The sequence below is a fragment of the Portunus trituberculatus genome, chromosome 41 (genome assembly GCF_017591435.1).
Source record: "Portunus trituberculatus isolate SZX2019 chromosome 41, ASM1759143v1, whole genome shotgun sequence".
In the NCBI taxonomy this organism is placed as follows: Eukaryota; Metazoa; Arthropoda; class Malacostraca; order Decapoda; family Portunidae; genus Portunus; species Portunus trituberculatus.
Genome location: NC_059295.1, coordinates 14,156,725 through 14,171,385, shown reverse-complemented (window position 1 = coordinate 14,171,385; position 14,661 = coordinate 14,156,725). Strand labels below are relative to the sequence as shown.

The 14,661-nt window shown below is 39.1% G+C and overlaps 1 protein-coding gene across 2 annotated transcripts in view; it reads left to right on the top strand.

Annotated features, from left to right (window-relative positions):
• The window catches only part of LOC123516533 (zinc finger protein 830-like), a 40,770-nt gene that overhangs the window by 15,990 nt on the left and 10,119 nt on the right, over nt 1-14,661 (top strand). For both annotated transcript variants that reach the window (XM_045275962.1, XM_045275963.1), the window contains exons 3-6: nt 1-128; nt 401-527; nt 2,777-2,917; nt 4,694-4,857. The exon at nt 1-128 is cut by the window's left edge and continues 5 nt beyond it. In XM_045275962.1, the coding sequence (XP_045131897.1) occupies nt 1-128; nt 401-527; nt 2,777-2,917; nt 4,694-4,857 (560 nt within the window). The remainder of the gene's footprint in view (nt 129-400; nt 528-2,776; nt 2,918-4,693; nt 4,858-14,661) is intronic.

Sequence of the window (14,661 nt, the reverse complement as noted above, 5' to 3'; positions counted from 1 at the left end):
ATAGTCGTGGACAGTTGATGTGTGTGGTATGTGGGACAACAGTGAAGAGTGCCATTATTTGGCAGGCACATGTCAACAAACGATCTCATCAGGAGAATCTGGCAGGCCTAAAAAAAAAACAGCAGCAGGTTAGTTTCATCTCATAAGGTGTATTTACTATTACTTATAAAATAGTTTATTTATTTCTGTTGTGGAAACAGTTGTTGGTGGCAACTTTACATGGAATGAATCTGAGTTAAGATATTTTTGTTATGATGTGAAAGTTAAGTATGGCTTAGTAGAATAAATTTTGTTGAAGTTTTTGTTCACATGAACAGAGAAGAGTTGTATTTAATTTCTATGATTATTGTTATTGTGATGTGTAGCTTTAGTCATCATTTGTATTGATTCTTCATTGCAGCTCAATACTATAAGCACCAGTACCACCAGCAGCAGAGTCGCAAGAGAAGGAGAGAGTCAGAAGAGATCAGCATCACCTGATACCCATTCACACAGCAAAAAATCAGCTCCTCCATCCAAACCCAAAGGTCAACCCACAGATTTGTGTGCACGGTCTTTGGTTTCAGATTAATTTAATAATATGCAATTTTTTTCTATATTAGTTCTTTGTAGTAATAAACCACTGATATGTGACTGGTAAAGAAATTTTTTTTTTTTTTTTATAGCTATGTGTCTGTGTGTTTGTGTGTATGCATGCATGCATATGCAGGAGGAGCAGCAACCAAAGTTAACAAAACTAATTAAAGAAAATGCTCACTGAGGTGTTAGTTGCCAAAGTAAAAAGTGGCAGTCTAAAAGGACATGATAATGTAGATTAAACGAATACTTACCAAGTGTGAAGTTTGATCTTGATTTCACGAACATTTAACTGCATCACTGAGGTAGTAAATGAGATGCTCATATCGCCAGTTCCACGTCAGTCCTTCAGAGCATAGGTTTGAGGAAGCAGCCAGTATAAGCGTGTGCAAACAAGCTATTGTTCCAAACAGATCGAACAAGAGTAAAGGGATGGGCAGGGAGGGCATTTACTACCTCAGTGACGCAGTTAAATGTTTGTGAAATCAAGATCAAACTTCACACTTGGTAAGTACTATTCGTTTAATCTACAATTTCACTTCACGACATTTAACTGACATTACCAATAGTAGACGAGAGCTTTAGAGTGGTTTCTCAAATCTACTATGCCAGTGAAAGGGAATTAGGAAAAATAGGAGGAAAAAAAAAAAAAAAAACAGGCATAACAATCTATTTCCCTCAAACAAAACCAAAGTAACAAAATGAACAAGAAAACCCCGAAGGGGTAGCATGGTACATAGAATCAGAGAGCTATGAAAAAATAGCTCTTGAAAATTGTCCAAGGTGGCTGATAGGTCTCTTGTAGAACCTGGTAAAGGTGGATTCCCAGGACCACCCAACAGAAGATGCAAGGCATAAGTCACATGAACCCTCAGAGTCTCAGTGGAGTCAGCAATAAAAAGACAGTCGTCCAGATAGCAGAACACAGTTATTCCCAGCTTATGAAGGTGTGAGAGGACAGGTTTTAACAATTTAGTGAAGATGCGGGGTGCAAATGTCAGACCCTGCGGTAGACAAGTGAAGCGGAACTTCTTGTTACGCCAGATAAATTGGAGCTATTTCCTGTCTTCTGGCCGAATGTAAACTGAGAAATAGGCATCTGTCAAATCTATAGACATGTAAAAAGAGTTGGGGAGGATTAAAGGTATCATGTCCTTGAGAGTGTCCAGTTTTAAGTGAATGTGTTCAACATGATCATTAAGTTCTTTTAGATTCAGTACGACTCTGGCATTACCATCCTACTTGAGAGTAGGGAACACATTAGAAATGAAATCGTGATCTCCTGGTGGACATAATTCTACTATACCATGTTCAATAAATTTGACCATGGCAGTGTCCAGGACAATGCTGTCTGCAGTAGACAAATGTAGAGGACCTGGAGGTGTACTCTGTATGGGAACATTCACAAAAACTAGTTCCCCATGAACCATGTCATGAATCCATTTATCAGAAGACAAAAGGTGTGGCGCCACTGTAACCTAGCATAAAATATCTTACTCCCACGGAATTTTGCAGGAGTGTTAAACAAAGTAGGTAGGAGAGGGCTTACTGAAAGTGAGCTCACTGGTGAGTTCTGTGCACAGGCCTCCCCTTCCTTTTGGGGAGGTCTCTGGCCTAAAAAAGGCCTCGTCTGGGACCATGGGTGTACCTGTTGTGGGTAGGAAGGCCGGAAAGGATGTCTACTCGTCTGCCAGGACCCTTGTGGGAACGGAAGGAGGGCCTCCCAAGTTTCCTAGACTTGTGGATTTACTCACTTTTCTTGATGACATCGAATGGGAACAAGTCATCCTGGCCCACTTCACACTCCCATTTGCAGAGCTCTTCAAAAGCAAAGTCATTTACATTGAATTCATGCCACCTCTTTCCTCAGCTGATTAATGTACTTGACAACAGAAGCAAGGAGTCTGAAGCTGTTATTAAGGCCCTCAAGGTAGCAGGTAATGGGTTGAACATTTCTATCACCAATGTCGCTAATGCAATGGGCAATAGGGACTAAAGCCTTCACAAGCAGGCCATTAGTGAGTAACGTGGAACTGGCGATATGAGCATCTCGTCTACTACTGGTGACGTCAGTTAAATGTCGTGAAGTGAAATTGCATTATTACAATTGCAGGATAATAGCTACTCTCTGTAGCAATAGTTATACATACACTATTGTTAAGAAATATGAGTTATTGTCATCATTTCCTTTTCACCACAGGAATTCTTAAAAAGGTTACCACATACTCTTCCGATGAAAGTGGAGATGAGAAGCCAAATGAAGCGGGACCTCCACAAGAACCACAGCCATATTTGCCTGAAGTTAAGACAGAAAATGGGCACACAGAAGCTCATCCGAATGGTAAGTGTGATTTAAACATCTAAAAGTGTCTGTAACAGAACAAGGTAAAATTTAGAGTGGATTTGTACCAAGGATTACTACTGTATTTTTTTTCTACATATAGTCAACTCTTGGAGTTTGAATAACACGATTTCGATTTAACTTGACTTGATATTTAAGGAGATACGATTAAGTAACATGATTTATTTGTTTTAACTTTGGTTGGCGACTCAACGTCATGCGCATCCACACTGCTTCTGACGGGAACTGCACTTAGATGCTCTGGACTTAATGTATGTTTTGTATGGGTATTATTTTATTTCTTGACCTAACTGCCAGAACAGGTTCTATTTTTTTGCTTTACATTGCTTAGAAATTGTAAGGTTAAGTTAGGGTGGGTTACTGTGGATCGGTGTTGACAGTGTTGAAAACCCATCCAGTCATGTAACACTAGTTTACTCTGGGGTACATGTAGTCAGTAAGTAAGCAAAATCTGGGTGCGAGTGAGAATTGCATGCCCCATTGAGTCCTCCTCTGCCAGATGAAGTTGCAAAGAGAGTATAAAGAAGTAGAAACAAATATTGTGGTAAAAGCAACACACAAGCCAAAGTGCGTCATAAGAAGCGGCCACAGCTGATCGGTGCCTTTACACACAGGCAAAGCCACAAACACACATCTCATATAATCAGCAGCAGACAAAATAATGCCTTCTCATCTGTTTTGCTTTTGGTGTTCCATGCAATGCACTTTGTGCATCTTAATTTTTTTTTTTTTTTTTTTTTTTTTTTTAATTTTTTTTTTTTTGGTGGTAAGGGTTGTAAAAAGCTAATAAAAATATTGTTTTTGTGAATATAAATACATATAAAAGATAGTAACACCTCAGGAGGTGTTTTTTTTCTCACAGTCCTCAGTCTCACTTCTCTCTCAGTCTAGAGCTAACCACACAGTGAGTGAATTGTTTCTCTGTCTTTTCACCTAGTGTCCCATACTATGGCATCCAAGTGTCCTTTAACCACCTCACAGGAAAGTGATTCCAAGAAATCAAGGAAGACTGTAACCAATGAAGAAGTTGGAAGTGTTAGACTGCTATGGTAGGATAGAAAAGCCCTCAGTGATTGTCCATGCAACAGGACTGAGGGAGAACATGTTGCATACCATCAGAGCTAATGAAATGAAAATGTGTGTTTTCATTATTTCTGTGACCAAGTGATATATAAATAGTTTTTAAGGTTTGAGTAAGAAAGTTCCTAAAATAGGCAGACTTTTCCAGTGGCCAGGAACATAATCCATCAATTACCATTGTTTTCTGTGGGAAAATTATGTTTGAATAACGCAAATTTGAATAATACGACGTCCCCAGGAATGCAACCCTCGTGTTATTTGAGAGTTGACTGTAATTGTACTTACCGTTAGTAGAGAATGGTATAAGTTTAGTAGAAGTGAGATGTAAGGCTGTGAGATTGCCTTTGGTGCCATACTATCCACACATCACACATTTGTTTATTAACTTTAGCCATTTACTTCTACCTATTTCACACTCATGATGTGACCGTTTCTTGAGGAGTAGAATAAGAAAAATGTGGAATTTTTGGAGTAAAAATTATTAGTTACAGCTTGAAAGAATGTGGTGGAATGTCGAATACATAAATTTTGAGTTCATTTATTTACTTCTCTCTCTCTCTCTCTCTCTCTCTCTCTCTCTCTCTCTCTCTCTCTCTCATACATATACATTCTGGTGTATTATTTTTAACAAGAACTGTGCAGAAAATGAGGATAAACATTTCTCTCCCCTGATAGGTGTTCCTGATGGCTTCTTTGACTCTGATAAGACCTCATCTGTGCCACAAGAAGGAGAGTCAATATACAATGAAAAGCCACCAAAGCCAAAGCATCCTCCAAAACCTAATACAAGTGAATCTTTACCTGAAGGCTTCTTTGATGACCCAGTGGCAGATGCTAAGGTAAGATTATATGTAAATTAGTTTGTTGTTTATTTATTTTTAGTGAATGTCTAATGAGATGGATGAAAACTACAAAACAAAGTGAGAAAGAGAATGCATCCTTACATTGAAACTTTTCCCCTGGTGCCAATATATATATATATATATATATATATATATATATATATATATATATATATATATATATATATATATATATATATATATATATATATATATATTTCATAAGAATAATAAATAAATAAATAAATAAAAATTTATATATATATATATATATATATATATATTTTTTTTTATTTATTTATTTATTTATTTATTTATTTATTAAAAATATGTATAATTAGAAAGCACATAATTACTACACATTGTTATTTTCTTCTTATCACTTTTGACATTTTTAGACAGGAATTTATTTTTACAGTGTTAGTTAGAACTTGTAGAGTTGCTTGCAAGAGATTGGAGTGCATAGAAGTTAGACATGAGTTATGAGAAGTTGTGTTAGCCCATCAGCCAAGCTACATATATATGCAATCAGAGGTTTTCTGTTTTGAAGCACAAAATCTTTTGAATGTGTGTTAGTTTTGTAGGTGGTTTCTCACAAAGCCCTGTAGATAAGTATCATGTGTGTTGATGAAGCTGTCGGTTTGAAATAAAGTCCAGGAGACAGTCAACACATGCATTGTTCTTGCATGCATGTGTGTCCTCTCCTTGATTTGGGTATAAAGGGGCATGATGGCACTCCTGATAGTGTCAGAGACCCTATCCAGCACCAGAAAAACACCACCACATTGCACTAGATATTGTTATCATTGTACAGAAAATACAGTATCACTGAACTATGCCATGGGCACATAACACACCATAGAATTGTAGTCTGGAGATGTAAAGAGAGCCAAATACATTGGGAGAGCATCCACATGCCAGTAATTCACTGCGACTTATTGATGGGTTCTCACAGAGCCCTATATAAGTATCCGCGGGTGTTGATGAAGCTGTCATTATTGTGAGGCTTGAAGTAAAGTCCAGGAGACAGTTAACATGTGGATTGTTCTTTACCAACTACAAGGGACAAAACAATCCTGGCTAACTCGGTGTGTGTATCTTCTCTTCGGTTGGGGTGTAATCCTTCTGAGGATTGTGGGTGAGTGTGGCTGCAAGATGTATGAGAGTGTAGAATATGTATATTAGTATAGTGTCAGGTGTTTTCCCACATTACTATCTAAGAAATATTCTTACAGGTTTCTTTTTTTATGGTTATCCTAAAAGTAATTACCATATTTGATGGCTCATTAGATGCATGGGCTCATAAGATGCACCCAGTTTTGGCAGTGGATTTAAGCTCAGAATATTGAAGGATATCACCTGACATTTGAAGACTCTCACATGCATTTAAATCATTATTATATCCCATTTAAAATCTTTAATATTTGCTAGTAGCCTACATTAGGGAGGTGGTGGTGTAGTGGATAAGGTGGTGAGTGTGGGATCAGGCAGACGTCCATGTGTAGGATTGAATCCCACCACGTACAGCCTTAAACACTTCGCCATTTGTCGAGTGGTTTATAGTTACCTGCATGTCACCATGATACCCAGGTTCTAGGTGACTACACCCAAGATGAGCTTCAGGGGTGATATGGGCCCTAATATGGGTACCACTATAAATAAAATTGCCTGCGCCACTAATGGGCAGAAGCTGAACAGCGCTTCCCATACACTCTTCAAGTGTGCCTACAGGCACTATAGGCCTTACTGTAAAAAAAAAAAAAAAAAAAAAAATACAAACCTTGTTGTGAGATGTAAACATATACCTGGCATACGGCATTAGCACTGACTGTGAGAGACTACAGGTCTTATAATCATAATTTTTCTTTTTATAATTTTTTTTTATATTAATGTTAAATGATAGGTGCAATTTTAATTGTATGAAAGTGTGTCTTACCTCAAGGAGTAATAGCATCACACTACAAAGAATTCAGTGAGTCTTGCCCATGTCAAGATCAAGATTGTCAATTGCATGTTTTTGTTTTGGTTCATGTGGTGTATAGCAAATTCTTCCTGATTGGTGTCATTCTATGTGAATTACCAGAATGTATGACCTAATGTATTTTGTTACCTTTAAAGAAAACCTATCATCACTTTGTTTACATGTGTGAAGATGTTTAGGATTTGATTTTTGAGCTTCTGTTGTCATAGACTGACCACCAACCACTGCCTTTGCTTTAACACTGAACCTCGGCCTCATAGGATGCAGGTTCATTTCCTGAAACTTTTTTTTTTTGGAGAAAAGGTGCATCTTATGAGTCATCAAATACAGAAGGTACTAAATACATAATATGTATACGATAATGCTACACATTTTATTCACTTGTTGGGTGATTTTCAAGTAATTAAAATACTGTTGACCCTCATTAATTCGGACTAATAGGGGGAAAGGTTGGTCTGACAAACCCAAATGTCTGACTTATATGAATTAACCCCCCACACCCAAAAAAAAAAAAAAGAAAAATAGGTGGGCAGTTCAACTCAGACTTTAGGGCGGGGGTGCAGGATTTATTTATTTAATTTTTGGAGGATTAAAAATTTTGGGATTAATATTGTCTCTCTGAAATCTTCAGACCTTAAATTACCAGATGGTGTAGTTTACTTTTTGATAATTAAATATCCTTCCCACCAGGAAGTCATTTTTAAATGTCTTGTGCAGTAGTGTCATAGCCTGACTCAGCCCTACACAGTACGTGGCAAGGCGTCAAGAGGGGAGGTGTGTCATTTAGCTCTGTACTCTTTCAGAAATAACATCCTTATAGGCATGAATTAATGAGAATTAGAATCAGAAATTTCAAGAAGAGAAGACAACAAGAAACAAATGTATCATTGTGAGGTGTGGGTGATAGCTGGATCTTGAACCCTTGCCTCCCCTCCATCAAGCATGTTTTCTCCCCCTCACTGCCTTGCTTCTCCACCCTCTCTCTATATCATAAGACTGCTATGATCTTTTCAAACACTTTTTTCTCACTACCTTCATCATGACAATTATACATCACATAACTTACAATAACACTACTATTACAAAAGATTATTTTGAGACAGAGGTATAAAGCTGGAGCAGATGAGTAATAATTACTTTACAGTATCATTATCTCACTTCAACACACTAATAACGACTCAGAGAGATTGTCCAGTTCAGTCGTAAAACAGCAGATTGCCATGGCACTGCAAATGGCTCCTTCTAAACCCTCACCTACAACTAAATAATATTTTCTAGAGAAACGGGGATCTGATGCATTATCATCCTATCATGCTCCAGGAAGTCACCTATACACAATCATGTGTGAAGATTTAATTTTAATCAGATGAATTCTAATAGCAAAACAAGGATGAAATTATGAAAAATCTTTAGGAGCAAATATGTTTTTTTACACTTCAAAAATTTTCACAAAATCGGTATAAACTCTGATTGACTTTTTTGGTATCATTTTGAACTACAATTAAAATCCAATTTTTAGTTGGAATTAGATTTTTTATAATGTCAATAGAAAATGAGATATAGGAAAGTGAATAAAACTTAAAAAAAAAAAAAACTTGGACTTAAGTCCCTGAGTTGTTCAGAGTCCGACATACCATGAAATCTAAGTTATAGGGGTCCAAGTTATCGAGGTTCAACATATGTTGCCTTTTAATTTTTCATACATGATAAAGCACTTATATTATTGAGGCTTTGTGAATTTTTTTCACACACTATTTTACTATGCTTGTCTTATGTTTTAGATACAGGATTTCTCAAATTATGTGAAGGATACATTCTTTAAAGAATCGCATAATGTAAAGTCCGCTTAAAGTGAACATGATTACTGAACTAAACTGTACAACTCAGCAGGAACCAGTTCCGTCTTAATGGTTCCATGTAAATACAGGTGGTAGATAAGCATGAGTTACAAATCACAAACAGTATATAGTGCTTACTTAGAATATGTATGTTATCATTGATATTATTTAGGAATTCTTGGAAATGCTGGTATTTACAGTTGAACAAAGTCGAGTATAGTACAATCATATATATCTTGTATCCATTTGTCAAAGAAATTGCACAAATAATATAAAACATTTTAATTTTAACTCATGGCCATTGGCCAATAGTAGTCACCAATTTAATATTGCCAAATCATAATAATTTCTTTGTACTTTGATTGGTAGATATCCTATGACATCATAACATAGGATCTGCATACTGGTGGACACCCATTTGACACGTCATAAGAACTAAGCCTGACGAACTGAGATGGATATACGTGACTATTGTTCTCATGATTAAATAAGAACCTAATCTGCCTACACACACATAATTACTTACCTGCTTATTGTAATGTAAGTTTTTCCAGAACCAAGGATTTATCAAGAACAGTGAGTTACAGGTGCACATATCAAGATTATATATATCTAAATTTGCGGTATTAAAAAAAAGATTGATCATGTTCAAATCTTCAAATCTAGTAAAACGATGGCATCAAAGTGGAATAGAACAGCTCTAGCATGGAATTATGTGGAACAGATACTTTTTTATCAAAGAAATCTTGTGTGAGATAAGAGTAATCATTACCTAAATTGCACATTCATTCACATTCAGTATCCATCACAGATCATAAGTCTTTCAGGACTGATAGTCAGTACTCTGTACATAATGTATAATCATCCAAGCCAGTATTTTAGATGAATCCTGGAACACTACACCATGCCCTGGTAACTATCAAGCAATATGGTGGCAGTTCAGAGACTGGTATTCACTAGCCATGCTGCACCGATTCCATGCAGAACAGGCTCCGGAACTGGTTCTGACAGTTTCCCCCTCCTAAGGAACCAATTCCTTGAATACTTGAGTTATCGGTTCCTGCCCACCACTAGTAACAATGAGCTTGAAGCACCATGCAAAGGGACTTCATGTTGGCAATACACATGGGGAACACCTGGTGACATCTGGTGACAGTATCACAGAACTAAATCAGTCGCACAACTTGATGTTCTTGACATTGTGTCTTTCAAAATATTCTGTGTAATATGAAAAACTGACTATGTTTTTTATCTCGTATTATTCCAAAATCACATATTCTAAAGACATGTAAGTTGAGAAATCCCCATATTCTTTGTGTGGTGAGACATTCTCCCTGTACAGGTTTCCCTCATTATTTGATGGCTTGTTACTCAATAACTAGATTTTCCAATCATTATCCTTTATATCCACTCATTCATTTTCCAATGTCAGGGCTCATTTATCCAATTTTTAACCAATCACTGAAATGTAAAGAAATGCACTACGATTGCATCATCACCCATCAAAACTTATTCCCGCTAGATGTAGGGATAATTAGTGAACAGGATACTGCTCTTTTTTTTTCCTGCTTGTCGTTTATGTGTCCTCTACAGGAGCTACTGATCCAAAGGTTTGGCTCTGGATCTTGGTCTTGATCTTGATGCTACAGGTTGACGCAGAATTTCTTATGAGTCAGGCCTTTGTATCGGCAGCGCCTGTAGGGAAAATAAAAAAAAACACAAACAACAAAGAGGGCAATCATCATCTTTCACACCACTATTATAGTTCCTGCATCTAGCACGCCACATTCTCTCCAGGAACTCTTTTACAGCCGCAATCATCCTTTCATTCGTATCCCCACAGAGTTCCAGCAGCACCACCATCCATTCCCTTCCTGTCATCTCCACACTGTCATGCCCCAGCTCCCTCAGTACCACTTGCATCATCTCATACCTGTCTCTGGCATACTTCACACACTCCAGCACCACATGCTCCACCGTCTCATCCTCTCCCATGTCACACATCTGGCACACTTTGCTGCGGGACTCAGACCATCTATAATTCCTTGCATTCACATCCATGCACTGTGCCCTAGCTCGGAAGAGAAGATCCCCACCCAGGCTTCCATCATACCACTTTTCATACATTGGGGCCTCTTTCTCTCTATACCATTCCAAGGTACTCTTTTGCTCAATCCTATTCTTCCAGTCACTCAGTCCCACACCTTTCACTACTCTGTCTATCTCACTCCTCCACTTCCTTACACCCCATTCTCTACCCTCTCCATTTCTAACAATCATACTCCAGTCCTTCTCTAAGTGCCTTCCTTCTACCTGCTGAAAAGCCCAACTAGCTATTAGACCACTCTTCACCACCATCCTGACACACTTTTTCCCCCACTTGCTACTCCTGACATTCCACAGAAACACTTTTCTCACTATTCTAGCATCATTCATTCGCTCTAACCTAGCCTTATACCGTAGGGTCGCTTTTACATACCTTTCTCTAAAAGTGCTCCAACCCATGTCTCCCCTAAGAGCCTCTACTGCTGCATATCTAGGTGCATTAAGTGCCATTCTTGCAACTCTATTCTGCCCTATTTCTAACTTTTCTAGTTCACTTTCATTCCATGCAATCACATCCATACCATACATGATGCTCGGAACAGCCACGCTCTTCCAAACTTCTCGCAGCACGTCATATTTACTCGCTCTCATCCTTGCTGCACTTCCTAGCCGACCTACCCACTGACTCACCATGCTTATCTTCTCATTCTTTGTCTTCACGCAGCCAACCGGACTCATCCACATCCCCAGGTACTTGTATTCATCTGTCTGTTGCATCTCATTCTCACCTAGTCTCCACACTGAGTTCCTCTCATCCTCTGACCCATTCACAACCATTACCTTGCTCTTTTCACTGCTAAACCTCACTCCAAAGTCTCTTCCATACCCATCTACAACATCAAGCAAACTCTGAAGCTCTTCTGCCGACTCACTCATAACAACATCATCTGCATACAAGAGCACACATATCTTATCATTACCCACATTTACACCTGCATTCATTCTCCTCAATCTAGCAGCCAGTTCCTCTGTATATAAGCTAAAGAGGGTTGGTGATAATATGCAACCCTGCCTAACTCCTCTTTCACTCTTCACCCAGTCTGTCTCTACATCTCCTAGTTTATACTTAGCTCTTGTATCCACATACATACTTCGCACTATGTTAACTATCTTTGCACTTAACCCAATCTTTTCTAGCACTCTACCTAGCATTTCTCTGTTCACCCTATCATATGCTTTCTCTATGTCTAGAAAACCTAAGTATAACTTGCTACCATCTTTCTTCTTTCTCTCAATCAATTCATTCACCACAAACATATTGTCTTCAGCTCTCCTGTCCACACGGAACCCATTCTGCTCTTCACCTAACACTCCATCTCTCTCAATCCATTTACACAATCTTTCATTCAAAACTGCACTGAACACTTTTCCTACTGTGTTAACTAACGCAATCGGCCTGTAGTTTTCAACTCATTCTTACTCTTGTACCCTCCCTTATGCAGCAAAGTCACCCTGCATTCATTCCACATTCTCGGCACTCTCTCCTCCTCCCACACCTGGTTAAACAACTCAGTCATCCTATCAATCACAACCTCTCCTCCATTTTTGTACAATTCATAAGGTATCTCATCCGGCCCTGCTGCCTTCCCATTCTTCTGCTTCTTCACACATTTCTCCACCTCCTCCCTGCTGATCCTTTCATTCAACTCGTCTGCATCCTTTCTCTCCAGTGTCACACGCCCTTCACCCACATCAAAGACCTCACCTACACCTCCAATCTCTTCCCAAAACTCTTTTATTGCCCTTCTCATTTCTTCCTTATCAGTCACCACTGCCCCATTCACCTTCAGGCTCTCCACATTTTCACTGTCAGGCATCCCCTCACCCCTCAGGAATCTGTACCATTCACGACCACCTTCCACACCTTTCTCTCTAAGGGACTGAATCACACTTTTCTCACATTTAACTTTAGCATTCATTATCTTTCACTTCGTTACTCACTGCTGACTCACATACGCTGTCCATGCATTCAGGTACTCACTTTCAGCCTCCTCACTCTCATGTCTTCTCTTTCTTAACTGTCTGCACACCCTATTCAGTCTCTTTCTTTCCTTCCTAGCATCTCTAATCTCATCATTCCACCACGGCCTACTTTAATGCTTTCTAGCACTTGTTCTTACATACCCTATCTGACTGGCTGCTGCGTTCTTCACATTCTCTACAAATCTGTCATTCAGTTCATCCACACCATTCAGGCTCTCATCCTCCCATCTTCTCTCGCTCAAGTCCACCTGGAAATTTTCCCATCCTGCATCTCTCAACCTCCACTTTTTCCTCTTGACCTTGGCATTTGTTCCGTCTCTTCCATTCAACTTACATTCTAGCACCAGCATGTTATGGTCTGAGACTATGTCAATCATCCCATCTTCATCTATCCACATACGGTCAACAATTTCACACATTCTCCCATTCACTAGCATGTAGTCAATCGCAGACTCCTGGTTCCTCGCACACCAAGTCACTTGTCCTTCAGCCAGGGTCTCATTCACAAAATCATCCAGCATCTCACCATTCCTATTCATTTGTTCACCTACGTGAGCATTCATGTCTCCCATAACAATCACTCTCTCTCAAGCATAATCTCTTGCAATCTTTTTCAAAACACTGTTTTTTCTACTATTCTCCCTAATTTCTTTATCGCCTTCCACTGTCATATGCACTACCACTACGACTATCCTCTCAGCTCTGCCACTCTCATTCCTAGCTTCCACTCAAACAGCTAACACGTCCTCACTCTCAGCACTATCTCCTATGTCTAGCTCTTCCACTCTCAGATTCCTCACCTTCCTGTAGAGCAAGGCTACGCCTCCTCCTAGCTTCTCCTGTTTCTTGTGTCCTTTTCCTAACATCACAAACTCATTACCCTTTATCTGCACCGCATCCTGCAGGTGAGTCTCAGTAATACCTACCACATCTAGGCTCCATTCATTCAACTCTTTGCATACATCCTGAAATTTACCAATGCCCCATCCTCTTACATTCAAACAACCAAATTTCATACATGACCTTGCCTGTTTGTTGTCCTCTCTTCCTTGCTTTGGTGCACATCCATTCCTCATTCAGGCCGCATCTACACACACCGTAGACCTTGCGCGCACCCACTCACGCAGCCGTCCGCACATCCTCTTGTTGCTGGTCTCATTGAGGTGCACCCTGTCCGGCAGGAAGTCCATGCCTTCCCTCAACGGGGTTCAGGTCGATGAAGCTGACGTTGCCCGTCTTCTTCAACAAGTCCAGCTTCAGCTTCAACACTTGAGCATCCTGTAGCATCAAGATTAAGATCAAGACTAGTCTTTCAGTTGAGTTCAGTTCGCCAGTGATTGCTTTGCAAAATTTCACATTCATTGTCGGGTATTATGAGTGATATAAGCATGATGTCTTCCAAGCGGGCTGCAACACCTAGTGCTGGTGAATTAAAAACAAAAAGACCAGAGGAAAGCTTATCTTTAGAGAAAAAGCTTGAAATTGAGGGAGCTGAAGGAGCCAGCTTTATCACTAGAATCCTGCAGTTGCCCAAATCTGCTGTCTCCACCATCATCAAACAAGCAGCAAGTGTGAAGAAAACAGGTGAGACAGCTTCTACATTAATAGCAGAGATGCTAACAAGGAAGAGGGAGCCAATAATGGAGGAAATGGAGAGACTCTCAAGGCTGTGAATTGATGATGACCAGACTTGCTGCTGAGTGGGACCTGCCAGCTTAACTAAATCTTATTATTCTCCTCTTGCCAGTGGATATAGGCCTACAGAGGAAACCACTGTCTAAAGAAAAATAGTGAACCTATAATACTACATCTTTGGATGATGCAGAAAAGTGTTCTATATCTTTCAATACAAGCTAGGCCTTGGTTACTCTTTCCATTAAATGAAATCGTATT